This window comes from Myotis brandtii, unplaced genomic scaffold, assembly GCF_000412655.1.
Source record: "Myotis brandtii unplaced genomic scaffold, ASM41265v1 scaffold280, whole genome shotgun sequence".
NCBI classification, from domain to species: Eukaryota; Metazoa; Chordata; class Mammalia; order Chiroptera; family Vespertilionidae; genus Myotis; species Myotis brandtii.
Genome location: NW_005360677.1, coordinates 1,160,223 through 1,188,050, shown reverse-complemented (window position 1 = coordinate 1,188,050; position 27,828 = coordinate 1,160,223). Strand labels below are relative to the sequence as shown.

The 27,828-nt window shown below is 43.0% G+C and overlaps 1 protein-coding gene across 10 annotated transcripts in view; it reads left to right on the top strand.

The window, feature by feature from the left end:
- The window catches only part of UBE2H (ubiquitin-conjugating enzyme E2H), a 105,757-nt gene extending 82,763 nt beyond the window's left edge, over positions 1–22,994 (top strand). For all 10 annotated transcript variants that reach the window (XM_014541854.1, XM_005868944.1, XM_005868943.1 and 7 more), the window contains 2 exons: positions 13,147–13,275; positions 18,795–22,994. In XM_014541854.1, coding sequence (XP_014397340.1) covers positions 13,147–13,275; positions 18,795–18,919 — 254 coding nt within the window. In that variant the 3' untranslated portion in view covers positions 18,920–22,994. The remainder of the gene's footprint in view (positions 1–13,146; positions 13,276–18,794) is intronic.
- The last annotated feature ends 4,834 nt before the right edge of the window (positions 22,995–27,828 follow it).

Here is a 27,828-nt window from a genome sequence, read left to right as displayed (position 1 = left end):
GAATCTTTATTCAAAAGACAAAAAAAAGTCTAATTTAATACAAAACAACTAATATGAGAAAGTTTTGTCATATTAGCACAAATACTCAACTGAAAGCAAAAGGCTTAGCCTGGCCACCCAGCACCTCTACTATACAGTCTGGTGGGGAGCAAGGAGTTACTTGGGAATTTCCTGCAATTAACTTTGCACCAGGGCATGTACTGTGCAAAGGATATACATTTGTTTAGTATAATAGCAATTCCCAGTAGAAATTTCAGATTTATACTCATCATAGCTTGGAAATAAACAGCGTTCATGTTCGTAGCAAGTCTAGTCCTCTATTCTCCCCACCCCTCAAAAAGAAATTTGATTTCTGGTAGTTCATTTTATTCATTGCTCCTGTTCTCATCCTGGTTTTCCTAGCCAAGTACACATGCAGTTTGTTAATTCAGAAGCTCGGAATTGGTATAATTGTAGGTTAATCACTCAGCAATTTTTAATTTTATATTATTTAACCTTGCAAGAAAACTAATTACAGTGGGTAATTTGGCTAATTTTCTAAAAATATTTGTCATCAGTATGAAGTTACCTATTGAGTATGAAGTTTCTATTGTTATACTTGTGACATTAAAAGGAAAGTAGCAGATGCCATCACAAAATAGATTTATTTTGGCTTCCTGTATGATAGCATCTTTTTTTTACATCCCTTCCTGCTTGCCTTTCCAGACAGCAGTGATAAAAGCTCTGGAAAACTTAAAATGCAGCCAAGGGCATCTGGATTTCAGTTTCAAAAACAACTGTAATTTTAAAGATTGATGGAAGCAAAGTTCATTAAGCCATAGGTAGCTTTGTAAGTTCCCCTTTCTATTTTTGTTTTCCTTTTTACTCCAAGATCTGTTTTATCTATAGTTGTCTTTTCAACCCAAATTCTTGGAAGCTCAAGTACCTTCGCTTTAATTTCCCTCCCACCCATCTGGGCCATGCATACTTGACCCCTGCAGATTGTGTTTATCTTTCCAGCTTTCATTTTACTAATTTCTCAACTGACTTGGTAAATTATTTATTTTGTAGATTAAATTGTGAACATGGAAGGTGGAAGGCAATTTTCTTTTAAAATCAGGCAGTTTATAATTTTATTCTCACCGTTAGGTTACTAGCCAGTGGACTGGATACTCTTATTTTCCTGGTGAGAAAAATCAACTTTGGGGAAATTACTTTCCCTAGGTCATCTGGAGAGTCAATAACAAAGTGACTACAACAAAAGGAATGCTTCAGGGATTTTGAGATTAGAGTTAGACAAAAGAAACAAAGTTTCTTTTACTAGACATTTAGAAAAATTTTAAACAATTTATTTACTAGTACTACTAGTAAACTGTGGCCTAATGAATTTAAGCTGCTAAATGACTGTTTCCCATGTTGGAAATATTTATTCCATCCCTCTTTTCAGTTAGCCTGTGAATCTTTCCAAACAATGCAAATTTTGGCTGAAGGTAAATATCCTATATAATAAAGAGCTAATATGCAAATTGTCCCCTTGACCAGGAGTTTGACCAGGGGGCAGGGCTGGCCAGCCAACCACCCGTGGCCCCCCCCCCAAGCCAGCCCCACCCCCAATCCCACTCGTGCATGAATTCGTGCACCAGGCCTCTAGTCTTAAAATAATGCTTTATGTTGAATTAGTATTTTCTAACTATGTTTCTAGACTTTTTAGTGTAGTTAAATAGACAAAAGATATATGTATCTGTCTGCATGGATGATTGGCCTACAACTACTGTTTGAACAGGCTTGAAAACACAGTACTGATGTATTCATGTTGGAATCACAAACATGATCCTGCCTTTGAACAGCTGGATGTTATTATGCGTCTCTGAGACAGGCCAGGTACAGTGGGAGAAATGTCAGCTGTCGTAGATAAAGAAGAGATATGCTGAGTTTTGGATTTGATGGCTTCAACAGTACTTAGCTCCATCATCCACTTCCTTTGTCTGCTTGGAGACATTCAGATATGGTATGGGTATGAGGCCCAAGAATTTAGCTATACATAGAAAATGGAGTCTCTTGGCCCTAACTGGTTTGGCTCAGTGGATAGAGCGTCAGCCTGCGGACTCAAGGGACCCAGGTTCGATTCCGGTCAAGGGCATGTACCTTGGTTGCGGGCACATACCCAGTAGGGAGTGTGCAGGAGGCAGCTGATCGATGTTTCTCTCTCATCGATGTTTCTAACTCTCTATTCCTCTTCCTTCCTCTCTGTAAAAAAATCAATAAAATATACATTTAGAAAAAGAAAAAGAAAATGGAGTCTCTTGAACAACTTAGCAGAAATTCATTAAAAATATGGCACATTCAGTGGTGGTCAACATTAAAACCATGGAGTGATCCAGGCTGTGAGATCATGGGACATGGGCCAGACTATGAGAGACAGCCACAGCTTTGTTCTACTTTCTTTTCTTTTTAAAAAATATATTTGTATTGATTTCAAAAGGGAGAGGGAGAGAGAGAAACATCAATGATGAGAGAGAATCGTTGATCGGCTGCCTCCTGTATGTGCCCTACTAGGGACCAGCTGGCAACCTGGGCATGTGCCCTGAATTGGAATCAGACCATGACCTCTTGGTTCATAGGTCAATGCTCAACCACTGAGCCACACCAGCCGGGCTGTTGTACTTTCTTTGGGGCTATAGTTTCAGAGTTCAGTTGTGATTATATGGATTTGTTTTCTCTTTATTTGCATGTGATTACTGTGTATAGGTAAAGTCTCCATGCATAGCCAGTTATCTTGTAATTGCATGAAATTATCTTGCTCTTTTTTGATGTTAAGGACAAATTAAGTTATTGTCTAGTAATTAAAAACTTGAATAATGAGTTTTAGTATGACTGTAAGAATACTCAAGTAGTTAATTAAACATTAACTGCCCTCATTTCTGGAAGGTTAATAACAAATCCTATCACCATGTTTTAGCTTGCAATGGTTTATGGTAAGCAGGGATAGTAAGTGGGAGAACTAGGATGACCTCCAAAGAACACTTAAGTTAAAGTGGAAAGTGTTTTGAGATTGACATGGCAACAAAGGGATTGTTTTTCATGAACAAAAGCCTGTTTTCATCGTTCTGATGTAAGTATTCGCATTCATTTTATTCTGTAGATCTCTGTAGTTAAAATACATTGTGGAGAGGGAGCCGCATTGAGGTAATGGATGCGAGATGATTTTCTAAGTTGGTGGAATGCTTTAAACTGTTGGCGTTACATAACTACATACCTCTCATTGGTAATCTGGCACTTAGCCGAATGTGTCTGGTATTCCTCCAGGGTTTAGTACCCTACATCTTTGACATTGTCCTTTCCCACATAAAACAGAAATACCTATTTTCAGCTTGGAATACTGAAAAACAGTAATGCTTCCACTAGTGAGATTAGGTATATTGTATATTGCAAAATTCTTTGTCTAATTACTAATTCTTATTAATTTCTACTAATTGCTCTTTTTTTTCTTTTGAGAGGGGTGAGGAAGGAGGTGCTTTGTTTTGTGCCTGCATGACTCTCTTCACGAGACCTTATTCTGTCTTTTTAAAATCCCCATGGATGCCAGGCTGGTGTGCTCAGTGGTTTGAGCATTGACCTATGAACCAGGATGTCATGGTTTCATTCTGGTCAGGGCACATTCCCTGGGTTGAGGGTTCAATCCTCAGTGGGGGGCATGCAGAAGGCAGCCAATCAATAATTCTCTCTCATCTTTGATGTTACTGTCTCTCTATCCCTCTCCCTTCCTCTCTGAAATCAATAAAAATATATTTAAAAAATAAAAATCCGACACAGCCAGTCGGCCTGGTGGTCAAATCCCTCTAGTATTAACTACAACAATCAAGGCTCAACTAGAACAAGACTGCGCACAAAGACCACTAGGGGGTGCACCAAGAAAGCATAAAAAATGCGGAGACAAAAAAACATGACAGAAATGGACGATATAGAGCTAAAAAACGCAATTTTGAGGGCTTGCAAAAATGTGCTAGAAGCTGTCAATAAACTTGAGGAGAGAGTCACGAAAACTAATGAGACCCTCGATGCTATGATAAAGAACCAACTAGAAATTAAGCATACACGGACTGAAATAAAGAATATTATACAGACACCCAATAGCAGACCAGAGGAGCGCAAGAATCAAGCCAAAGATTTGAAATGCGAAGAAGCAAAAAACACCCAACCGGAAAAGCAAAATGAAAAAAGAATCCGAAAATACGAAGATAGTGTAAGGAGCCTCTGGGACAGCTTCAAGCGTACAAACATCAGAATAATAGGGGTGCCAGAAGATGAGAGACAGCAAGATATTGAAAACCTATTTGAAGAAATAATGGCAGAAAACTTCCCCCACCTGGTGAAAGAAATGGACTTACAGGTCCAAGAAGCGCAGAGAACCCCAAACAAAAGGAATCCAAAGAGGACCACACCAAGACACATCATAATTAAAATGCCAAGAGCAAAAGACAAAGAGAGAATCTTAAAAGCAGCAAGAGAAAGAGACTCAATTACCTACAAGGGAATACCCATACGACTGTCAGCTGATTTCTCAACAGAAACTTGGCAGGCCAGAAGGGAATGGCAAGAAATATTCAAAGTGATGAATACCAAGAACCTACAACCAAGATTACTTTATCCAGCAAAGCTATCATTCAGAATTGAAGGTCAGATAAAGAGCTTCACAGATAAGGAAAAGCTAAAGGAGTTCATCACCACTAAACCAGTATTATACGAAATGCTGAAAGGTATCCTTTAAGAAGAGGAAGAAGAAAAAGGTAAAGATACAAATTGTGAACAACAAACATGCATCTATCAACAAGTGAATCTAAGAATCAAGTGAATAAATAATCTGATGTACAGAATGAACTGGTGATTATAATGAATCAGGGACATAGAAAGGGAATGGACTGACTATTCTTGGCGGGGAAAGGGGAATGGGAGATGCGGGAAGAAACTGGACAAAAATCGTGCACCTATGGATGAGGACAGTGGGTGGGGAGTGAGGGCGGAGGGTGGGGTGGGAACTGGGAGGAGGGGAGTTATGGGGGGGAAAAAAAGAGGAACAAATGTAACCTGAACAATAAAGATTTAAAAAAAAAAATAAATAAAAAAAAAATAAAAATAAAAATCCCCATAGACTACCTGAGAACATACATAAATCTGATGAGTTCAGACTTTTTGTATATTTTATCCACACAAAAGACCCTCTCAGTTAAGTAACCAGATACATTCTCGAATTTATCATCTAGTAAATTGGTGGCTGGATATATTCCATTAGCAGCATATTAGCACTTGGTAAACCAAATATAGCATGGCTAGCCTTATAGCCTGCTGGTTCTGACTTGGTACTACAGAAAGTCTTTGTGGTGGTCTGCTTCAGCTCACCACATGTTTGCCTCAGGTGGACGCCCAAAGGCCTGAAATTAGACTTGTGGTCTCTAGGTTTTTCATCTGTTGTTCACCTCTAAGGAGCCAGCTCCCCTTTTGCTGGAACACATTTCAACTTAATGGACTCTACTCGATGTCCACAGTGTGTTAGGTGATATAGCCTATAGCTTTATAGAAATAAGCTTTTCTCGTTGAAGTTGGGTTCAAATTATTTATTTTAGAAAATAATTTTTAATCTCAAAGCCGTTTCTTCTTTCATGCCCTTCCTGTCTGAGGGCATCTCTCCTGATTGGCTTTATTGAAGTTCTTGAGGGAATGTCAGTCTTCTTCTAGCCCACGCTTACTCTGTCTTTTTCATACATACATACCACCTGCTTGATCAGATGCAATGCTAACCCTCCAATTGAGTGTATAGGTTTCTGACTACTACTCTTTTGGAGGATAGAATTTCACTGTTTCTTAGTGTTCACAGACTGTAAGCAGGAGAACATTAAAATAAAGGACACTCAGATACATTGTTAAATTGTAACTTCTTAGGAGCTGATAAGAGTAGAAAAGTAAAGATCTATTCATTAATCCCAAATTCTTAAGTAACTGAAGAAAATCTGGAAATTTTATTTATTTGCCCTGTTTCAATCTTACCAAAGAACTTGGCTGCATATATGTTTGGATGTATTTTTTTATACATATAATAGATAGTCCCCCCCAAAAAAAAAACAAAACAAAAACAAACAAACACTTGTTGAATGAATAAAATGGAATTTTATGGTTTTATTTTGGATACATTATAAATTCATGACTTGCTTAACAGTTCATAATGAATTAGTTAAAGTTCCTTCAAAGATGAGCAAAAGTCAATCAGTGGGATTTTGAAAGGTCAGTTGCTAATTTTCTGTAGTAAATCAAGGATAACCTATATAATAATCCTATATAATAAAAGGGTAATATGCTAATCAACCAAACGGCAGAATGACTGGTCACTGTGACGTGCACTGACCACCAGGGGGTAGACGCTCAATGCAGGAGCTGTCCCCTGGTGGTCAGTGCACTCCCACAGGGGGAGTGCAGCTCAGGCACAAGCCGGGCTGATGGCTGGCAAGCGCAGCAGCCCACCTTCGCGGCAGTGCTAAGGATGTCTGATTGCGGCTTAGGCCCTTGCATAGCATGCTTCTGGAGTATGAAGAGTTGTGAAGGAGAACTTGCTCTTGATGAGAATTGACATGAGTGTTTTAAGGAAGCTGATTACAAAGGCAAGAGTTAACAGCCTGGAAGGCCAACCAGCAGCTGGTTGCCTTGATTCATGGCTGGAATGTTATATTGAGCTTAATGTAGTTACATGGCAGGAGGAACAGAAGAGGAACTAGAAGCATTTTATTAGGACAAATAGCAAGTCTGGGAAACGGACATACAGGGAGAAAGGAGAAAAGCCTAATCATGATCCTTCCAGAGATTTGGAGCCAAGGAATAGGGTCAACCTAGCTATTAGGAGAAAGGAATTAATTTTTTAAAAATATATCTTTATTGCTTTCAGAGCAGAAGGGAGAGAGAGATAGAAACATCAGTGATGAGAGAGAATCATTGATCAGCTGCCTCTTCACTCCCCATGCTGGAGATTGAGCCCACAACCTGGGCATGTGCCCTGATGGGGAATCAGCTGTGACCTCCTGGTTCATAGGTCAATGCTCAACCACTGAGACACATCATCCAGGCAGGAATTGATGTTCAGAGAAATAATTTTAGACATGTTGAGTTCGATAAGACCAAAATACAAAAGACTGATTAGAAAGAATTGGTAGTTAACAGTATAGGCTTACTGTAAGATGATGAGCTTCCCAGAGTGAGAGAGTATGAAGGTAATTCTTAATACTGATGTCTTTCCAAACAAGCTTTTCTGTGTTGTTTGGTTTTAAAAAGAAGGAACCCAGGTCATTGGGCATCTGGGAGACAAGGAGTAGAATTGGAAAAGGGGTGAGAGGTGGCATTTGAGAAGGATTTGATGGTTCTAGGCTTCTGACCATGACTGTACTGTATGATGGTGGTGTTTTCTGAGTTACAGCATATTGGGTGTTAAATCTGAAAAACAAATGAAGATTATGCAAGTTGAAGTCTCTGAGATGACTGCCTGTGTGGTAATTGTGGTGTCTGGAGGGGCAGACCACCTGAAACTTTGGGAGTCCACAGGGTTTTAACCTGAAGATATAGCATGCTTTATACAAGAGTTTTCATTTTAATTTTCAAAGGAAATAAGAAATAACTTATGATCCCTGGTTCATAAACAGCCAAGAATAAAACATGAGATGTGTGATTCATCCCCTCCCGTGTTTTCTCCTTTAAGCAGTGAACCATCTTTTTGTGAGTTACCTGGAGTAGGGTAGCTTTACTTTAAGAATTGGTGCTTTTCTTTTCTTTTTTCAGTGTGACTCATTTTAATTAACATGTATTCCTTAAAGGATACAAGTAGATGAAATTTCTACCCTAAGAAAATGGCATATTTGTATAAGTATTTTAGACTAGTCCTCTTTGATGCAGTTTGAACTCTATTTTGTAGTCATTTATAGTAATATGTAATTCTTCCTTGTAAGGAACTGCAGTATTATACTTCTTTTTTGCAGATTATACTTCTTTTGGGGATGCAGAGAGGAGGAGACCTGCCCAAGGCCTAAGAACCAGTCAGTGGAAGGCCTGAAATTAGACTTGTGGTCTCTAGGTTTTTCATCTGTTGTTCACCTCTAAGGAGCCAGCTCCCCTTTTGCTGGAAACAGTTCAACTTAATGGGCTTTGCTCTACTCGATGTCCACAGTGTGTTAGGTGATACCCATCACCACCTATTCTACTTTAAAGCAGCCCTTTAATGCCTCTCTAAAATGGATCCACTTTTTCCTGCCCGTGGTTTGGAATACCTCCACTTGGAGGAAGTGATAGTTACTTAAGGGGTAGACAGGAAAGAAAGAGGAAAGGGTCAGGGAGGGATCCTCAGCTAGAGCCTCTTCAGCATTGCTGCCAAGAACAGTATTTTCTTGAACCAAAGAAGCCACAAGCAAATAGCCGTCTTCTCATTCAGTCCCTGAGGATAGAGGTTGCATAGGTAGGTAGTGTTTTCTGGCTGTGTATTTCTACACACACACACACACACACACACACACACTCTCACACACTCACACATTTCACCCAATCCTAAGAGTCCTTGGGGTGGGTATGAGACCTCAGTATTGTGAGTAAATCTGATGGACAAACAGCCAGGACCTAGATTCACCCATAAGCCATTGCTCTTGACTGGGATAAATGATGCTGCTTTAGATGAGAGATCAATATGATTTGAGTGTTTCTAAAAATTAAATATAAATGATTAGTTTATGTGTCTAAATGGAGGCATGAATGTTGTAGTATTGTTAACATGAATACTAATAAGGTCAGGCTGAAGAGTCTAATGGATTGCATTTTGGTAAGTACTGATTTAATCCAAGGCCGAACTCGAAGCTGTTTGTTCATCGTGAACCGTACTTCTCAGGAATCTTGGGACTTCCTTAACAATGAAGGCAGCCAGTAGTGGAGCCAGCTGATTGTAGTGTGTAGATTGGGTGACCCATGTCTGCCTCTCTCCCTTTCAAAAAGTGGAAGTTAATGTGGGTTTTTTTTTAAAAAAAGACTTTTGAAATGATAGATGTTTTTATTAACAATTCTAGGGGGAAATGTTCGTTATGATGCATTTTTCCAAAGATGAGTATCTTTATTTCATTTTTTATAGTTTAGGTCTCTTCTGCCAACATATTTATTTGAAAGAAGATTTTGTGCACATCTGCATGTTTGAGAGAGATTTCTTTGGGGAGGATGCTGTTGGTGGGAATCACTCTGTTAGCCCCTTTTAGGAATGCTTCATTGCTTTAACATCCTGGCCTTCAAAGGCTGCCACCTGTAGCCAAAACTGGGCTGCATACCTTCCCTTTTCTTTTTTTTTAAACTTAATTTTATTATTATTTTTTTTAATATAAGGAGTATGCTGGGTGTTAAGTATCTCCACAGACCTGCCTGAGAATCCAGGGGCAGGCAAGTGTTTGGGCAATTTGTGCCAAAAAGATGCTACCAGGAAGATGACAAGACCTCGGTTCCTGTGCTCTTGAGGGGAAGATTTCAATCAAGAGACAAAGTGTAGAGAAGCAAGCAAGAATTTATTGACCACAGCAAAAATATACTTAGGAGTGTGAAACACAGAAGGGCATAGAAGAAGCAACAAGAGAGCCTGGCTGGGCTGCTCTGGCTCACTGGGAAGTCAGAGAATAGGGCGCCTTGGAGACAGGTTTAGGGGATTACCTGGGATAAACTGCTGCTGCCCATTGCTCCCCTGGTTGCAAGTCTCATGGGGTCCTTTATAGTTTAGGGGGTATGTGCCTTTGGGGGAAGGAGAGGGGGAGGGAACGGCACAGGCATGCTCCATGGAGGGAGAGTGCCATACTTCCCTTTTCTGCTCTTCTGTGTTACAGATGTGACAACACATCTGTGAAATGGATGAAAAGTATGTTGATGCGGGAAGTAGACATACGAAGGAAGAATCAATTATTGAGGGTTCTTTTATTTGTTTGGAACAAATACCTAGGCAGAGCCACTTAATTGGGAGCTTGAGGAACTTAAAGTAGTGAGAAAGGGTATAAAATCTTCCTGGAACACATGAAATATCTAGTTATGAAACACGTCTGCAATATTTGAGGCTTGAAGCACTTCTGAACATTACTTAGAGCAAGTAAAACCTGTACTTTTTTTTTTAATTTTGTTGTATGATAGGAACACTCAGCTGCTAATCTTTCTGCACAGGTGTGTAGTAAGGACATGAGAACCCCCAGTGCACTGTGTGTGGGTATCTGTGAACAGCCTGGGCTACTTCCTGTGGCTGCGCTTTGAAAACAAGCACCTGCCTCTGTGAAATACAGGCAGCTCAGCCACAGAAACGCCTAAACACTTAGAGACCATCTTGCTGGTCTTGAACTTGTGAAAAAGAAAAGCTTTGAGGAGAGGGTGGCCATCTCTGAGGGTATATGATTTTGATGCAGACATGGAGAGCTTATGCCATCATGAAGTTAAGACAGTCAGTATTCATTTTATCTGGTAACAGCGGCAGCATTTTAGATAGGCCCAGGTTTGAAAACCAGTCCCTTGGGCAAGTTACTTAATCTCTTTCTGCCTCAGTTTTCCCATATACAAAATGAGGATATAATGATACTACCTCACTGGCTGCAATGAAAGTGTCTGTGTAAACTATTGGTGAGTGCCTGGCTTGTAGTACGTGCTAGGTATAAACTGTTGCTGCTGTTATTGCTATTAGTGTTATTGTAACTCTTACTCTTCCTTGCTCGGGGATCATGTTTAATTTGTAGAACTGCCACAGTCCTTGTTTTTCCTTCTTAATTTGCCCTCCTTTCAGCATTTTCTACCACTGTACTAATAACCACCCAAGGACAGAGAGGGAAAGAAAAATGTTCAGGCTTGTCATGTTTTATGTGTCAAACATATATAGAAGTAGAAAGAACATATTTATAGGAAAGTGCCATTTTTAAAGGTTAAAAAGTGTAAAGTGTCATTTGAAGTGTGGAAAGTAGAAATTACAAGCCTTTTGCCTTGACCCAACTTTTTAAATATTCTGTGTATACAATGCATATTGTACATAGTTGTAATTCTAGAGGACATACCATTTTATGGATTTTCACCACCCAGCATTACAACATAAGCATTTTTCTCTGTCCCTTAGCCTTGGCAAACAGTTTTCAATGTTTTTGTTTTTGTTTTTTTATCATGGATAATTATTGGTTTGTTGTATATATTGCCTCCTTTAAAAAAATTATAAGTAAAATGGCAGTGAAAATCTGCAGATGGTTGGGGTTATCTTAGGAGATTTTTTTTCTGTTTTGATTAGGAATCTGTGTATTTGTTTTCTGATACATGGGAATCTTACTGTAACGTGGTTCTTTGGAAAATTAGCTTTATGAAGATGAAATAGCCCCAGTCCATGTAATAATACCAAGCCTATAACTTGGGGTTAAAGGTAAACCTGCTGTGTGTCAATATCTCTGCATGAGACCAGGACTGTGCTAGACCTGAGCTGTCCAATATGAGACTGGTCACTTGTAGTTATATAAATTAATGAGAATTAAGTAGAATGAAGGTCAGTTCCTCACAGTCACACTGGCCTATTTCATATGTTCAGTAGCCACGTGTGGCTAGTGACTACCATATTGGACAGTGCAAATACAGAACATTGTCATCATTGCAGAAAGTTCTGTTGAATAATGTAGCCTTAGCTTATTCTCTGACTGCTCAGTTCCTTAATCTTACAGTGACAAGGAAGAGCCACCTATTTGTAGGGTTTTCTAGAACAGAAGTCGGCAAATATTGTCTGCCTGTTTTTTTAGTAACATTTTATTGGAACACAGCTACACCTGTTTGTTTACCTATGGCTGCTTTTGTGCTACAACAGCAGAGCTGTGTTGAGTAGTTATGACAGACCAAATGTGGCCCACAAGCCCATAGTGTTCACTCTCTCTTTACAAAAAGTTTGCCAATCCTTTTATCTAGACCAGGTTTCTCAACCTCAGCACTAATTAATTATTTGTTTTGAAGGACCGTCCTGTGCATTGTAGGATGTTTAGCAGCATCCACGGCCTCTGTGCACGAGATACAAATAGCACCACTGCCCCCTCCCACACCCAGCCAAAAATTTCTCCAGACATTGCCAGACATCTCTGGGGAGCAAAACCACCCCACCCCCTGCTCTGAGAACCACTAATCTAAAGTGATGTGGCTTGACAAAACATCCATTTATAATACTATAAAAAAAATCTTTAGAGAGCTGAATAAATTAAAAAGTCATTTTATGCTACATTAGCAATCTCTCCAGAAACAGAAATGTTTCCTTTAGCATGATAGAGTAACTAGAGTAGGGCAGGGGAATGGATGCACTGAGGTTCCACAGTTCACTGTCTGCTAACTGGGGAGCAAATAAGATGGAAATCACATCATCTTTGAAGTTAATGGGGACCTGTGGTTAATTTTGCAGGCTTTCTGGTCTACTTGATGAAACACAATATGACTGCAGGGTTTTTGTTAACTGAGTGTGTAGATGTCATGTGTACATACCCAGTACCTTGTGCTGAATCTGGCCAGAAGGAATTAGTAAATGATTATTGATAAATGCAGTAAATTAGTACTTATCTGTCTTATTTGTGATTTTAAGTTGTCCATATAAGTTCTTACCCTCATTACCCAAAATAATTGAATAACTGGTTATATTTACCTTCATTAGAAGTTATGAGAATTGGATTAAATGTCAAGACCTATAAAATTGTGTTCAGTTCTTTTAAGATCTGGTGCTTGAATACTTTTCAGAGTGGTGATTTTCAAAGCTATAGAAAAAAGCTATGTTAAGAGATCAAGTACTCACTTTGTAGGAAAGTAGAGTATTGGGGCACAGGTTTTAATTAATAAACAATGTATGTAGTATTTCTGAATTCTCATTTAGAAAATGGGGTGAATTAGAATTGGGAAAATTGCCTTTCAAAGTGAATATCAGGCATACCTTTATCTAGTTCTTCAAATTAAAATTAAATTTAAAAAATTTTAATTGGTATTGAAAGGGATATACAATGTACAGCACAGATAATGGAGCACATATCCATGTGGTTAAATATCTAGGAAGGTAAGCAGTTTTGACTACTGAATTCAAGTGAATTTTAGGTGAACTTGTTTGTTCCGTGCATGATGTATTTCTGTTTGTTTTTTCAGATCTTACCAATATATTTGAGTCCTTCCTGCCCCAGTTGTTGGCCTATCCCAATCCCATAGATCCTCTCAATGGTGATGCTGCAGCCATGTACCTCCACCGACCAGAAGAATACAAGCAGAAAATTAAAGGTAAGAAGGCAAATCGTTTAACCTAGAGAAGAAGAACTTAAGTCTATTCAGCTTTGATCAATGATGGCCCTTCTTAGTTACTAATAATTTTTCTCAGGCCTAAAAAGACATAGCTGCTGGCTGGAGCAGAGCTCACCAACCTCTGTAGTTCTGAGGGTCAGAGGCAACCTTTGGAAGCTGCAGTACCAACACGAGAGAAGGGAAGGAGAGAAAGAGCAAAAGGAAAGATAGAAAGATGAGAAAGTGGGAGGCTTAACTGTTGGGTGGTAGAAGGTATAACCCTGCCAGAAATCCATGTGGACACATGTCCAAAAGAATTTTTGCCTTCATTGCTTCCTCTTGTCTTATAAAGTTAGAAAATTAGACTTGAGAATAATGATTAATTGAAAGGTATAATCTCACATGAATTTAATAGACAATTAATCATCCTGGCCTTTCAATAAAACAGTTACCTTTGGGAGTTGGAAAAATAATTGCCAAATCCATCATTAGACTTTTAAAGAATTATATTTTACCTATGGAATTAAATATATCCAGTTAGGCTCTGGTCACTGTGCTCAGTGGTTAGAGCATTGACCCATGCACTGAAAGGTCACAGGTTTGATTTCTGGTCAAGGGCACATACCTGGGTTGCAGGTTTGATCTGGGCCTGGTTGGGGCATGTGTGGAAAGCAGATACTTGATATGTCTCTCTCACATTGATGTTTCTCTCTTGTTATCTCTCCCTTCCACCCCCCGACCCTCCCTTCCATTCTCTCTAAAAATCAATGGGAAAAATATCCTATGGTGAGGATTAACAACCAAAAAAGTATACTCAGTTGGCTTCTTTTCTTGGTCCAATACTTTGGGAAGTTTTCATGTAGGCATATTTCTCTGCTACTGCACATACCTTGCCCCTGATCTATGGATTTTTCTGTTAAAACCTGAAATGTACTGTTAAAGTTAGAAATGTGTTAGTGATGGCAGCACTAGTTTCCTAATTCTTTAGGATTTAGAATCCCATTTTCCCATCTTAAACTGTTTACATATTAATGGGACATGAATGTCATGAGAACTTTCATATTGAAAAGTCTAGATACATAAAGTTCTACCAAAAAAGAAAAGAATTCATAGACCTGTTCGTCTTAACAAATGGAAGGCATTGGTATATACCCAATATTTAGCACAACTTGCCCATCTGCCTAGCAGTTCAGAACATTATCTTCCGCAAAGCAGTGCCCTCTGAGGTGCATTTGTAAGAGATGGCAGTAGAAATAATTCATGAGAACTTGAATACATAGGTCTTCACTCTGCAGGTCTGAGACACTCAGGAGCATTTGGGGCTACTGTGGATCATGGTCGGTTTCCTTCTCTTCGTTTTCTCATCTCCTCTGGTCTCTACAGGGTATTGTTCAGTACTGTTATTGAGATAAAATAGAAATAAATCTACTCTAATTTACTTAGGTCTCAGGTGCTTTGCAAGTTATCTAATTTATGCGGCAGAATATCTACATAGCCTAACAAACAGGTATCAAGAAAAAGGCAGTCAGTGTCAACCAGATAAAATCCTATTATGAGACTATTAAAAATTTGACAAAGGAATCACTTAACAGTGTCTACAACCCACAGATACCTTGGTGCAGAACATATGTCTATAGTTCTGTGTTAACTATGCTGCAGCAATTGAACACTACTGTTTTAGTACATATCTGCTGTAATACCAATTGCAAAAGGAACCTAGCCTACATTTTTATCTTAGAATGGCTAGCTCTAGCTTAGGGAACTCTAGCTTTCTGAAATGTTAATGCTGGCTATCATTTTGTCTTCCTTAGTAATCTGAGAAAATCATGGCTGTCAGACCTGAGCTCACCCTAACTTCCTACTGTACCCTTGTTCCCTCCAATAGGAAATAAGAGATGTCCCATCTTATTTCTCAGACTACCCCCACCAACCTGTGATCTTGTTTTCCCATGGATCCCCTTTTTCCTGGTTCCACCTCTTCCCCTAGACCAGTGGTCGGCAAACTGCAGCTCACGAGCCACATGCGGCTCTTTGGCCCCTTGAGTGTGGCTCTTCCACAAAATACCGACTTCTGCGCATGGGCCACGAAGTTTCAATCGCACTGTACATGCGTGCCCTCACGTGGTATTTTGTGGAAGAGCCACACTCAAGGGGCCAAAGAGCCGCATGTGGCTCGTGAGCTGCAGTTTGCCGACCACTGGTCTAGGGTAGGGCAGTGGTTCTCAACCTTCTGGCTCTTTAAATACAGTTCCTCATGTTGTGACCCAACCATAAAATTATTTTCGTTGCTACTTCATAATTGTAATGTTGCTACTGTTATGAATCGTAATGTAAATATCTGATATGCAGGATGGTCTTAGGCGACCCCTGTGAAAGGGTCGTTCGACCACCAAAGGGGTCGCGACCCACAGGTTGAGAACCGCTGCCCTAGACTATCAGAGGCACCCTCATTTCAGAAGCCTTTATCTGCTCCTGTGGATTCCTTTAGGAGTCTTACCATTTAATTCCTTTCATTTTCAAACTTCTTGCTTCCTTGCCTTAGACTTCTGAGGTCTAGTTTTGTTTTCCCTCCTATACTGAATCTATGATCTCATTTCTTCCCAATCTTTTGGAGCCTTCTCAAGATCTGTTTTCATGGACCTCTCTGCAGCTTTGGTATTTTACCTCTTACCTTTCTGAAAACATTTCTCATTCCATTCCCAAACATGGTCATTCTCTTTAAGATTCTGTCCTTCACCCCCTCTTCCGCCTCCCCCACTCCTTGGGAAGCCTATTCAACCCTCACAACTTTAAACAATCCCCTCCAGCCCAGCTGGTGTGGCTCAGTGGTGGAGTGTCGACCTATGAACCAGGAGGTCACAGTTCAATTTTCTCTCAGGGCACATGCCCAAGTTGTGGGCTCGATCCCCAGTAGGGGCCATGCACGAGGCAGCCAGTCAGTGATTCTCTCTTATCATTTATGTTTCTCTCTCTCCCCCTCTCCCTTCCTCTCTGAAATCAATAAAAATATATTTTAAAAAAATAAAAATAAAAATAAATATATACACACACACACACTTTTTTAAATTAATAAATCCCCTTCAGGCAGATGATTTCCAAAAATGTGTCTAACGGGGGAAATGGGCCGTATGTAATACTTTCAATAAAAGGATTTAAAAAAAATAAAACAAAAATGTGTCCAGGTGTGACTCTCCCCTGAGCTGCTCGTGGACATTTCCACACCTAACATCACACAGAGGTCGGTGTGTGCACCCTTCACCATGAGCGTTATCAGCACTCGTACTGAGCTGATGCTGTTTCACCTGTGAATATTGGACTGTCTGTGGAACAGGGCATCATTGGCACCGTCATTGCCCGCTCAGCCTTCACTGAGTGGCATCTCAGCTTGCCATCCAGGCGCTCTGCCACTGTGTGCGATCTACACCTTTGCCTTTATTCCTCTAAATGCATCAATATATGACAGTAAAGTTGGATGAGTTTCAGGTACCCAACTATATCCTCTTCCTTAGTTAGTCAGGGAAAGTTTCAGCACCACAGAGAAACAGATGATAACTCTGTACCCATCCCCCAACTAGATGAACCTCTACATTTTGCCTTATTTGCTTCAAAATTGTTTAAAGAAAGAAAACAAATGTAGCTCTGAAGGTTGTATTTTCACATCCCAGCCACTTCCTTCTCCCTCTGCTTTTGGCCAGGCGCTGGCTTTCCCCTGGAGTGGTGGCTCCTGCACTGCAGTGGAGAAGCCAAGCCCTTCAAGGGTCAGTGCAGACACGACTCCTTCCCTCTGATGAATTCAGCAACTAACTGCCTTTTCTCCTCATGGGTTTCTTCTCATTAATGACCTTACTCTTCATTTTCTCTCTCCTGAAAGGCCTTGTCCTAGTAAGCACTTAATACGTAAGTGTTTCCTTGAATATACTTAATTAAGAAGGCTGATAGTATCAAATTACAGTGTCAAAGTGCAACAGCTTATTTCTACAAAGTAGCCAGCCCATTAGACAGTAAAAATAAAATTTCTAGGGCTTTAATAAACATTTCTCTCACTCTAAAAGGTAAGCTAATGTCAGTTTCTACCTAGTTAGGGGCTTTTTTCCCCCAACTCATTATCTCAGCATAAAATTTTGTCACTATGAATTTGAAGTCAGAAATCTGTAAGCTTGTTTTGTAAATACCAGATTTGGCCAATATAGTCTCTGTCACATACTCTTCTTTTCCTCTTTTTAAACAACCCTTTTAAAAAAATATTTAAAAAAAATTCTTATCTAGCCTGGCTGGCACGGCTCATTGGTTGAGCATCTACCTATGAACCACGAGGTCACCGTTTGATTCCTGGTCAGGGCACATGCCCAGGTTGTGGGCTCGATTCCCGGCGGGGGGCGGGGTGGGGGGGAGCATGCAGGAGGCAGCTGATCAATGATTCTCACTCATCATTTAAATAAAAAATTAAAAATCCTTATCTCGGTTCCCACACTAACTTATTCAGATTTGGCAGGCCCATTTGGCCGTTTTTCTCATCTTCCTCTTATTTAGCCCCTAAGTAATCCCATGGGAGGAAAAACAAAGCGTAAGGATATGAGGATGTGTGTGTCTCCCTGCTGGCATTCTGAACAGGAATCTAACTGTCTTGTCTCTTCATATTGTGCATAGGCTATTTACTTGAGCAGTGTGCACTTAGCGATCTTGGGAACAAGTGTAATTGTGTGTTCAGCAGTTCTTAACTGTTTGTTCAGCCTAGGTGACAGCAGCATAAACCTCCAGGTAAATAACACGTGGTGACGTCACTCCAGGCGGCTGTCAGACAGCAGCCCCTTCCTGAGCAGATTGAGAGGCTGCTTCACCAGCTGCTTCGGAAACCTGACAGGCAGGACCTGTTTAAACTAAAATCCATTCCTAACATAATAGATTTGGCCGGCTATAATTATATCACTGCAAACCTAAAATGATGGGGGATTTCCTTATAAATTACTATGGAATCATAACTAGTCCAGTGCTATCTGGGAGGTGAATAGTTCTGTTAATATAGGAAGTTACAAGAAAGTACAGAGAACACATTTTCCCAAACCATCAAGTTTGGAGGAGGGCAGCCGCACTGGAGGTTAGAGGGCTGGAGGCCGTTTCACGCTGGGCATCGTCCTGGATATCTGCTGTCCTTCCTGTGCCTTGCAGCCAAGGCCCAAGGGTGGTTGGCTGCCTTGTGTACATCCATCTGAGGGTGTTCACCCACCTGGTAGGTGTTCTTACATCTGGGAGGTGATGGCCCAGGGAGTTCTAGATGGTGAAACAGTGTATTTATTCCCCTACAAGTCCCCGTCCTGCTTTGCCTCTCCGCCTAATGGGGTAAAATTCATAAACTCCAAAGTCTTCCCTTAGTTTTCGTGACCACAAATGTTATCTTTGTTACCCCCCCCCACCCACCCCTGTTTTTGTGGGGAGAGCTGGGACTTGCCAACATGGGGGTCACGAAGCACATGCCTGCCTGCTCACTGCCCTGGTTTTCTTTGTCCCCGTCCCCTGTGCAGAGTACATCCAGAAATACGCCACGGAGGAGGCGCTGAAGGAGCAGGAGGAAGGCACCGGTGACAGCTCGTCGGAGAGTTCTATGTCTGACTTTTCAGAAGACGAGGCCCAGGATATGGAGTTGTAGTAGAAAAGGCACCTGCTTTTCAGAAAGACTATTATTTCCTAACCATGAGAAGCAGACTATAATATTCATATTTAAACAAAGCAATTTTTTTTATTACTAAACAAGGTTTTTATGAATAATAGCATTGATATATATATATTATATATCACCCTTTAGATCTTGATTTCTTGGTCATTTCTCAACCTGAGGTGCATAGCATATTCCCACATTCCATTTTGGTAGCAATATGCGGTCTGGATGCATGCATTCATAAGTCCATTTGGCCAAGTCAGCCTGTGTGCTACTAACTGTCAAAAGAAATAGCCGCTCTGATAGGTAGACAAGTAAAAATAACAGGAAAAAGTTGCTTCTTTTATTGATGGTTCCAAAGAAACAAACCAAACCAACCAGCTCTTGGATGTGAAGATAGAATAGTGCTTTTTCAAAACGGAAAGGAGGAAACTGGGAGGCAAAGGCCTGCGGTGGGAGCGTGTAGAGCCAGCACGTCACGGAGCTGCTCCCGCCTGTGATTCGACCTAGGTGGCCTCATTTCTGTGGAGTAACAGTGTAAACAGGGAGCTAATTGGAGTGTTGAAACTTAAAACAATTTTTGACTCGGATTTTAAGTACATTTTTACATGTAGATTCCTGCCCTTCTGGCTACTCGGCCCTGCAGCCACGAGTGTATTCCTTTGGAGAACCTGTGGGAAGTGTTTTCTGAACTTGATTCTTTCTATGGTAGAGCTTGCAATCCAGACCTTTTTTGAGAGGACAGGCCAGGAAGAGAAAAGTGACTGGGAAGATGTGTCCTCTCCAGCACGTGCAGTCACATCCTCATGCGATTGGCCACTTTGAGACGCTCCCCTGGCTGAGAGCTTTAAATCGGAGGGTGGCTGTGGGTTCTTTGATTGGGGTTTGGGTTTGGGTTTGGGTTTTGGTGTGTGTGTGAATTGTGCTTAGACAGGTTACAGATTTAATCTTCACCTGCCAAGAGAGGGCCTCCTCCTCGGATAGCCGCTCGGTGGACCCTTAGACTCGGGAGGAAGACCCTTCTGGTGGCTGCGACTCCTGGGTTCTCTCCTCCACCTTTTGGTTTTGGTTTTGGTTTTCCTGCTGCTGCTGCTGCTGCTGCTCTTGGCAGCGGCCTGGTCATCATCTGCTTGTGGGAGTGGGAAATGGGTAGTTTAGACCCAACACGTATTCTAAATTTCAAATGAGTAATAATTGGAACAAATAAAGTATCTTGTACCCAAAGTGACTGTACATGGGGAAAACACAGCTTTTTTCAGAGTGTGACTGAATAGAGGAGAGGAACCAGAAATGTGATGTAGTAGTAAAACAGGTGAGAAGGAAGAAGTCTCCTCCCCTGTGTATGTTAAGAGGAAATCAGACTGTTTACAGCGCCTGCTAATGAAATGTGTACTCAGCTAACCATATGTCCAGGTTGCCGGCAGTTTCTTTCAGATCTGAGTGTTGCCTGCTGAATTTGGAGAACTCTAGACAGCACCTCTGTATTCGTTTTGTGTCGCAACCAGTAGGACAAGAACAGAAATAGCCAATCCTAAAACCTTCTAAAGACAATTTTTGAATGTCCCACTGGGATAATTTAATTTTTCTTTCTGATGTGTGTTTTTAGTTTAGAAGTGCTATATTCCACAAGATTTGAGTCAATGAGGTTGGAAGATATCCTATCTTTTTTAGTCAAAAAGCACAATCAATCTTTTCTTTGAAAATCTATATAAAGTACAACTTGCTTTTAGCATGATTATTTTCCTAAATAAAAAAAAAGACAAAGAATTTACTTATTTTATGTTAATTACGGGCATGAAGCAAAAGGTTTTCTTTACAAAAATTAAAAGTGCAGTTATGTAGGGCTGTGGTTAGTTAACCGTACTGAGTTGCCGATCTAGCATTTGTGGCTTGTTGGAAGGGTAGTGTTAACTATTTAACATGTAACGGTGTACTTAACTCTTATCTAGCACGTTGTCTTCTCATTGCTTTGGGGGAGGGAGGGTCTGCTGGCACTGTCTAACTTGCTTACCTGCTGAATTAGCAGTTTGCTTGTGCTATAACCGTTATTGTAGGTGCGACTTAGGGTAGGCTTAAAGTGCTGGGTGGTGATTTGAGTTCAAACAATAAAAAATTGTATTTTTTCAATATTGTATAAACAATAGTGTTCTAATTACCTTTCAAAAAAATAATTCTTTTAAATCCTGTCCCAAAAACTAGCAGAACCAAGTTTAGGAAAGTTATGTGCCACAGCTCTGCTCCTCAACTGAATCCATGTTTTTCTAACGAAAAGACACCAGCTTGCCTGTGAAGAAAGCTCGGCACTGGAAATGTGGTAGTGTAGAATCCCAAGTGAAGACGGGGAGGGGGTTGCAGGTGTTAAGAAACAGACCTGACTGTGGCTGCTGTGTGTGTGTGTGTGTGTGTGTGTGTGTGTGTGTGTGTGTGTGGTCTCCAAGTCTGTGTGATGAAGGTGTAATTAGGGCTTCTCTATTAGTACTGGAAGCTTCCAGAATTGCTACTCAAATCACTCATTCTGTGCAAGTCTGTCTCATCGGAGCACTAACCTTGGTCCCATGCATGTTTTTCACTCTGTGTGGGTCTTTACCTCTCCACTTCGAAGTGGACTTTGGGTAAGTTGAACAGAATCCCTTCTTAATGCTAACTTTTTGTCCCTTCCCAGTACCTGGAAGAGGTGGGAGTAGGAGACCATACTAACAGGTACAGAGGGGGCTGGAAGAGGCCTGGCGTGGATCTGAGGACTCGGGGCCCCCAGAAATAGATGGTTGAGTGAGGGGTGTTTCAGCACCAAGCACCTTTCCAGCTTGGCCCATCACAACACTCAGACGCATCTGGAGCCCCTCAGAAGGGCTGGATGTTCCTGCTTTTAAAGGTGGTGGTGGTAAGTCAGGGTTGCTTCTGGCAGTTTCCCTTCCTTCCTTAATACTCATCATTTTTAAAATTCTACCTTGTGGTTTACCAGCGCCTATTCAAATGACCGAGCTCAAGCTCTCGCCAAACACCAAGCAAGGTGGCTGCGGCCTTGGATCCACAGCTCTCCGCAGCCCAAGCCCCAGCCTTGTGGGTTGCCTTTATTGGTAGCCAACCTAGACTATGGCATTTTTGCTCTTTTAGTCTTCAGTCTCATTGCCCTCCTTGACTTGACTGTGCAGTTCCAACCAGCATTTTATACTAGTGAGATAATTACCAGAAGTTGCCATGTACCTAACATTTTTCTTCCACTTCAAAAGCTGTTCTAATTGCCAACTGGCTGATCTAAGCTCTTGGAGGGTGTTTCCCCTCAAAGGAATTGTTCCCTTTCAAAAGTCTCCCTGAAGCCCTGCTTGGCCTTGGCCTATGACACTTGCTTTTTATTACGCCTCCTCTTGGGATGGCTGAGAATCATGAAAGACACATCTTTCACTAGCTTCCGTGCGGCCAGCTTCCGGGAACTAGTGTTTGATTTTGTGGCATGTGACCCTTCTGTGTTCTAGGAACTCGGTTAGAAAAGCGAAAGCCATTAACAAAAGTAAGTTTTATTTCACCAGCTTCCTAACTGGGTTCACAGCCTTGTTGGCTGAAATCAAAGCATTTCTGACTGGGCACAGACACCTGGTCTTCTTTGGACTTCTGAATCCATGTTCCTGTTCCTCTGGCCACGGACACCGTGGCGATTCCATTAGGGACTGGCTGGAGCGGAGGCCCCTGGGGGAGGGGAGCTGACGGCCCGCAGGTGTGAAGGTTTCCCACTCACCGGAGGAAGGGCCAGGACTCTTAATTCAGCAAACACTGGCCTTGGCTGTGGCCTTGGGAAGAAATGGCCATCATTTACTGATTGTATTTGGTACATGTTGTGTGATACTTGAAGAGATAAAAGGGACTCGCCAGCCCTTAGTTGAAATCTGAGCTCTTTACCACTTATTTTTTCCTCACCCTAGCTCCTCCCTTCCATCTTTTTCCTTGCATTGTGATGATCTAGTGGGCACTTCTGTCAACAGGACAAATGCCTCCTCTGACTATAACCTCTTAATAGTTGTGTATAATGAAAACTGTAAACTTTTTTTAAATAAAATGTGCATATACCTTGGCAAATGGCTGGACCTTGATGAATGAGATTGGCCCCCACGATTACTTAGCCTGTTTTTATTGACGTCCTCCCTGTTCCTCTGGCTCCTCTGCCCCCAGCTGGCCTCTTTCCTTTTCCTTTTCCTGACTGAGAAGCTCTTACAAGGCGGACTGGATTAGCTTGGGACGGGAGTGTCACTTCTGGGCAGTCATCACCAAGAGGCCTTGCCTCCCGAGGCCTGTCCCTGGAGCAGCAGGTGCCTGCTGGCTGTGCACAGGGCTGGCCGCGAGGCTTCACCAGAGCCCTAAAGAGCCATCTCTTCTGTGAAGTCCTGTAGTCTGAAGGACCCCAGTGACCCCAAGTGGATCGGCAGCCATGGCTCCCATGTTAGCCCAAACCTTCTAGACCCCGGCAACTAATGCTTCCTGCTGGGGGGCCAGTCTTCCTCAACAGGTTCCCCCCTGTGCCAGGTGCCGGCCTCAACCAGGGAGGGGAGAGCAGTGGGTATTCATCAGAAGTTGACCACTGCATTGTTGCTGCATTTCCATTCCTGAGGCATATGCCCTCAGTGGCCACCAGATGGAGATATTGCCTAGTTTATTGGAGAATCTATTTGTTGGATTTTGTCAGCAGACTCTTAAGACAAAGGGTTCCTTTGGTCACATGTTCTCATTCCCCCAACTCTCCACTGTTTCTCCTTATTCATTCCCCCCACACTCCTTTTTTTTTTTTTCTTCTTGTTGCGTCCTCATGTATTCTGCAATAAGCCCAGCTTTGTATCTACCAGGCGGAGAGAGGTAAAGCCATCTGGGAACTGTCCAGTGCGAGTAACACCTCAAGCTCTCCTGTGGCAAGTAAACCTCAAGCTACCCTGGCTGCCTCCAGTGCTCAGAAGCAAAACATTGAACAGGCTCTTTGCAGGTGGTCTCACTGGCCCCTCAGCCAAGGGTGGGATGGGCCAAAGGACCGAACCAGCAGTGTGAATTCTAGCCCCATCTCTTGCACTAACTAGCTGTACAGCCTCAGGTTCATCTTTAAAAATAAAGTTCCCTAAACTAGTAGGTTCTGACACTGACTCAACTCCACCTAGGCTCTGAAACATCGCAGGATATAGTATTCAGAGAGAGAATTACGTCAACCCGAGAAACACCAAGGTTCATAAGCAGAGGTTGGGTTTTGGAACCCAAAGAGCTTTGGGAGTTTAGAGCGCCCGTTTTCCAGCTGAAGGGAGAATTAGATCTGTGGGTCATGTAAGTAGCCATTCCATGGCGGTCACACACGGCAGCTCCTTTAAAAGCTGCTCTATGGAGAGTCCCAGTGCATTGGGGGGTGGGGGGGCATCTCGTCTCCTCACCCACCCGTAATCACTTCCTCATCCTCAGCCCTGCTGCCTGCCTGAGGCCTTGCCCCTTCCTCGAGAAGGGCACCTGGGGTTTCTGCGGCATATTGTCCTGGGAATTAAATTCTCTGCCATCTCTGAAGGCTGCTCTCTCCCCCGGGGATGAGTTTCCATGACGCGGCCTGGTACTTCCTGCGCCCCACCTAGAACAGGGCAAGGGGGGGTGGCTCTCACAATCAGCCCTGCAGAGGCCCTGCAGCACCTGCCATGAGCAGCCTTGCTGATGAGAAAAGCTCGCAGGCTTCTTAGGGACCCAGATCCCAGGATGAGCCTAGAACAATCCATCTTGAGCCGACCCTGCTGTCCAGTGCCTCTCGTGGGGTTTGTGCACACACAACTTGGAACTGAAGAGTTACCCTGATGGGTTTAATGCTAGAAGCTAAAAGACGGAGTGTTTCCCCTCTTGCTCTGTGTGAGGGGTGTGTGTGTGTGTGTGTGTGTGTGTGTGTGTGTGTGTGTGTGTGCCCGTCCCATGGTGAAAGATGTTTAGTTTTGAAGAAGGAGCACTTCTTGGACCTGGGTTCCTCAGAGCTCTTTGGGACTCAAACTTGGCTCCTAGGACTGGTGTCAAGTGGTTGAGGTGGCAGGAACAGCTTTGGGCTTCCTGAGAGAGACCTCAACCTTCTGGCTGCTTGGTCATTGCCAGTTGACCTGGAGAGGGGCCGCTGGACAGCTGTGGGGTTAGGCCTTCAGGTCTGTCTCAGCTGCTCTTCCCATGGCTCCTGCCAGCCACATCAGCCCGTGCAGAGCAAGCAGCTCCCTTTGAAAGCTTCAGCCCCGATTTCGTTCTATCCAGTTCTAGAAACCACGAGTCAGGTGCCTGCTACAGGCCACTGGTGTGCGTTTCAGAGTGGAACAAAGATTTTCAAAGTTGCACTTCAGCAGAGTTCAAAAGAACTATATGCTGGTAGCAAGTCAGCATCCCAGAAACATGTGCAAGTCTGTGATGCCCTCCTCCGGAGAGAGCCATCAGCAGTGGCCAAACAGGGCTTCCCCCTGTGGTCCTCACACTGGCCCTGGGAGCCTTGGAGGAATAGACCCGAACGTGGCCCCATTTCACATTAACTGCTTGTGAGGTGCCAAGAGACTTGGGCACAGTGAGTGGCACAGTCAGTGTTGGAACCCAGGGCTTCAGGACAAAGATGACTGTTCTTTGCACGAGCCATGCTGTGCCAAGGCAGGTGCTCATCTAACACCCGTGGGGGCTGTGGGCCCCATGCCTAAGTGAGCCTGCCATCTGGGACTCCCACCAGATGCTCCCAGGTTGACCCTGTGAGCGTGGCTCCCTCCTGCCCTGGGGTCGCATGTGCTTGGTCCCTGAGGGTCAGGGCCTTTCCCCACACAGATCCCCATTTCCACTGATGGTAGGGTCCCCAACCCCTGGGGCCTGCAGTAGAACCGGAAAATAAAAATCAGATTTAGCCCAGCCCACTCCCTACAGCAGAAATATAGAAATAGAATGCCATCTACAAAAGTAATTTAAAACTTTCTAGTGGCCACATTAAAAAAAAAAAAAAAAAAAAGGTAGCCAGGCTGGTGTAGCTCAGTGGTTGAGTGTCATCTCATGCACCAGGAGGTCGCTGGTTAGATTCCAGGCCAGGGCACATGCCCGGGTTGCGGGCTCCATCCCTAAAAGGGGGCGTGCGAGAGGTAGCCAATTGATGTTCCTCTCCCGCTTCCTTCCTCCCTCTGAAATCAATAAAAACATACTTTTTAAATGTAAAAATAATGTTTTATTCAATATATCTAAAATACTCTAGTGTGTGATTACTATTTAAAAAGGAATGAGGTGGGCAAAGGACATAAATAGACACTTCTCCAAAGTGGACATACAGATGGCCAAGAGGCGTATGAAAAAATGCGCAAAGTCACTGATCATCACAGAGATGCAAATTAAAATGACAATGAGGTATCACCTCACACCTGTCAGAATGGCTACCATCAATTAATCAACAAATGACAAGTGCTGGTGAGGATGTGGAGAAAAGGGAACCCTAGTGCACTGCTAGTGGGAATGCAGACTGGTGCAGACATTATGAAAAACAGTATGGAATTTCCTCAAAAAATTAAATATGGAATTTCCATTTGACCAGTGATCCCACTTCTAGGAATATATCCTAAGAAAACCGAAATACCAATCAGAAAGAATATATGCACCCCTATGTTCACAGCAAGCAGCACAATTTATAATAGCTAAGATCTGGAAACAGCCCAAGTGCCCGTCAATAAATGAATGGATAAAAAAGCTGTGGTACATTTATACCATGGAATACTATGCAGCAGTAAAAAAAAAAAAAAAGAAGAAGAATCACTTACCCTTTGAGACAGCATGGAGGGACCTGAAGAGTATCATGCTAAGTGAAATAAATCAGTCAGAGAAAGACAAGTATGTGGATCCAAGTAACAAAATAAACTGATGAACGGAGTAGATCCAGAGACCCAAAGCATGGAACAGAGTGCAGAATCTCAGAGGGAAGGCGGGGGAGGGTGGGTTGGGGGGGAAGTAATCAACCAAGGACCTTGTATGCATATATGCATGGCCCATGGCCACAGACAAAGGGGTGGTGAGGGCCTGGGGCTGGAGGCAGGGGCAGGCTGGAGGGGGTCAATGGGGGAAAACTTTCAACAATAAATAATTATCCTATATTAGAGGGCCAGTGCACGAAATTTGTGCACGGGGGAGGAGGGGTCTCTCAGCCCAGCCTGCACCCTCTTGCAATCCAGGACCCCTCGGTGTAAGTCTGACTGCTGGTTTATGAGGTACACCCCACCCCCCATAAACCGGCAGTCAGACATCTCTCTCACAATCAGGGACTGCTGGCTCCTAACCACTCACCTGCCTGATTGCCCCTAACCACTCTGCTGCCTGCCTCATCGCCCCTAACCATTCTGTCTGCCTGATCGCCCCTAACTGCTCGCCTGCCTGCCTGATCACCCCTAAACACCTCTGCCTCGGCCCCCGCCACCGTGGCTTCATCCGGAAGGACGTCTGGAATGATGCCCGGAAGGTCGTTCAGCTGTTCAGTCTAATTAGCATATTATGCTTTTATTATTAGTAACTAGAGGCCCAGTGCACAAAAATTTGTGCACTCGGGGGGCGGGGGGAGGGGGGTCCCCCAGCCCGGCCTGTGCCCTCTCGCAGTCTGGGACCCCTCGGGAGATAACGACCTGCTGGCTTAGGCCTGCTCCCGGGTGGCAGAGGGCAGGCCCAATCCCTAAGTGCAGCCCCTGGTCAGGCTCAGAGCAGGGCCGATTGGGGAGTTGGGGCGCCGCCCCGTCATGCACAGAGCAGGGCGGATCGGGAGGTTGCGATGCCACCCTCAGTCACGCTCAGGGTAGGGCCGATTGGGGGGTTGGGGCACCGCCCCCTGTCACACTCAAGGCAGGGTCGATGGGGAGGTTGCGGCGCCACCCCCTGTCACGCACAGAGCAGGGCCAATCAGGGGGTTGGGGCAC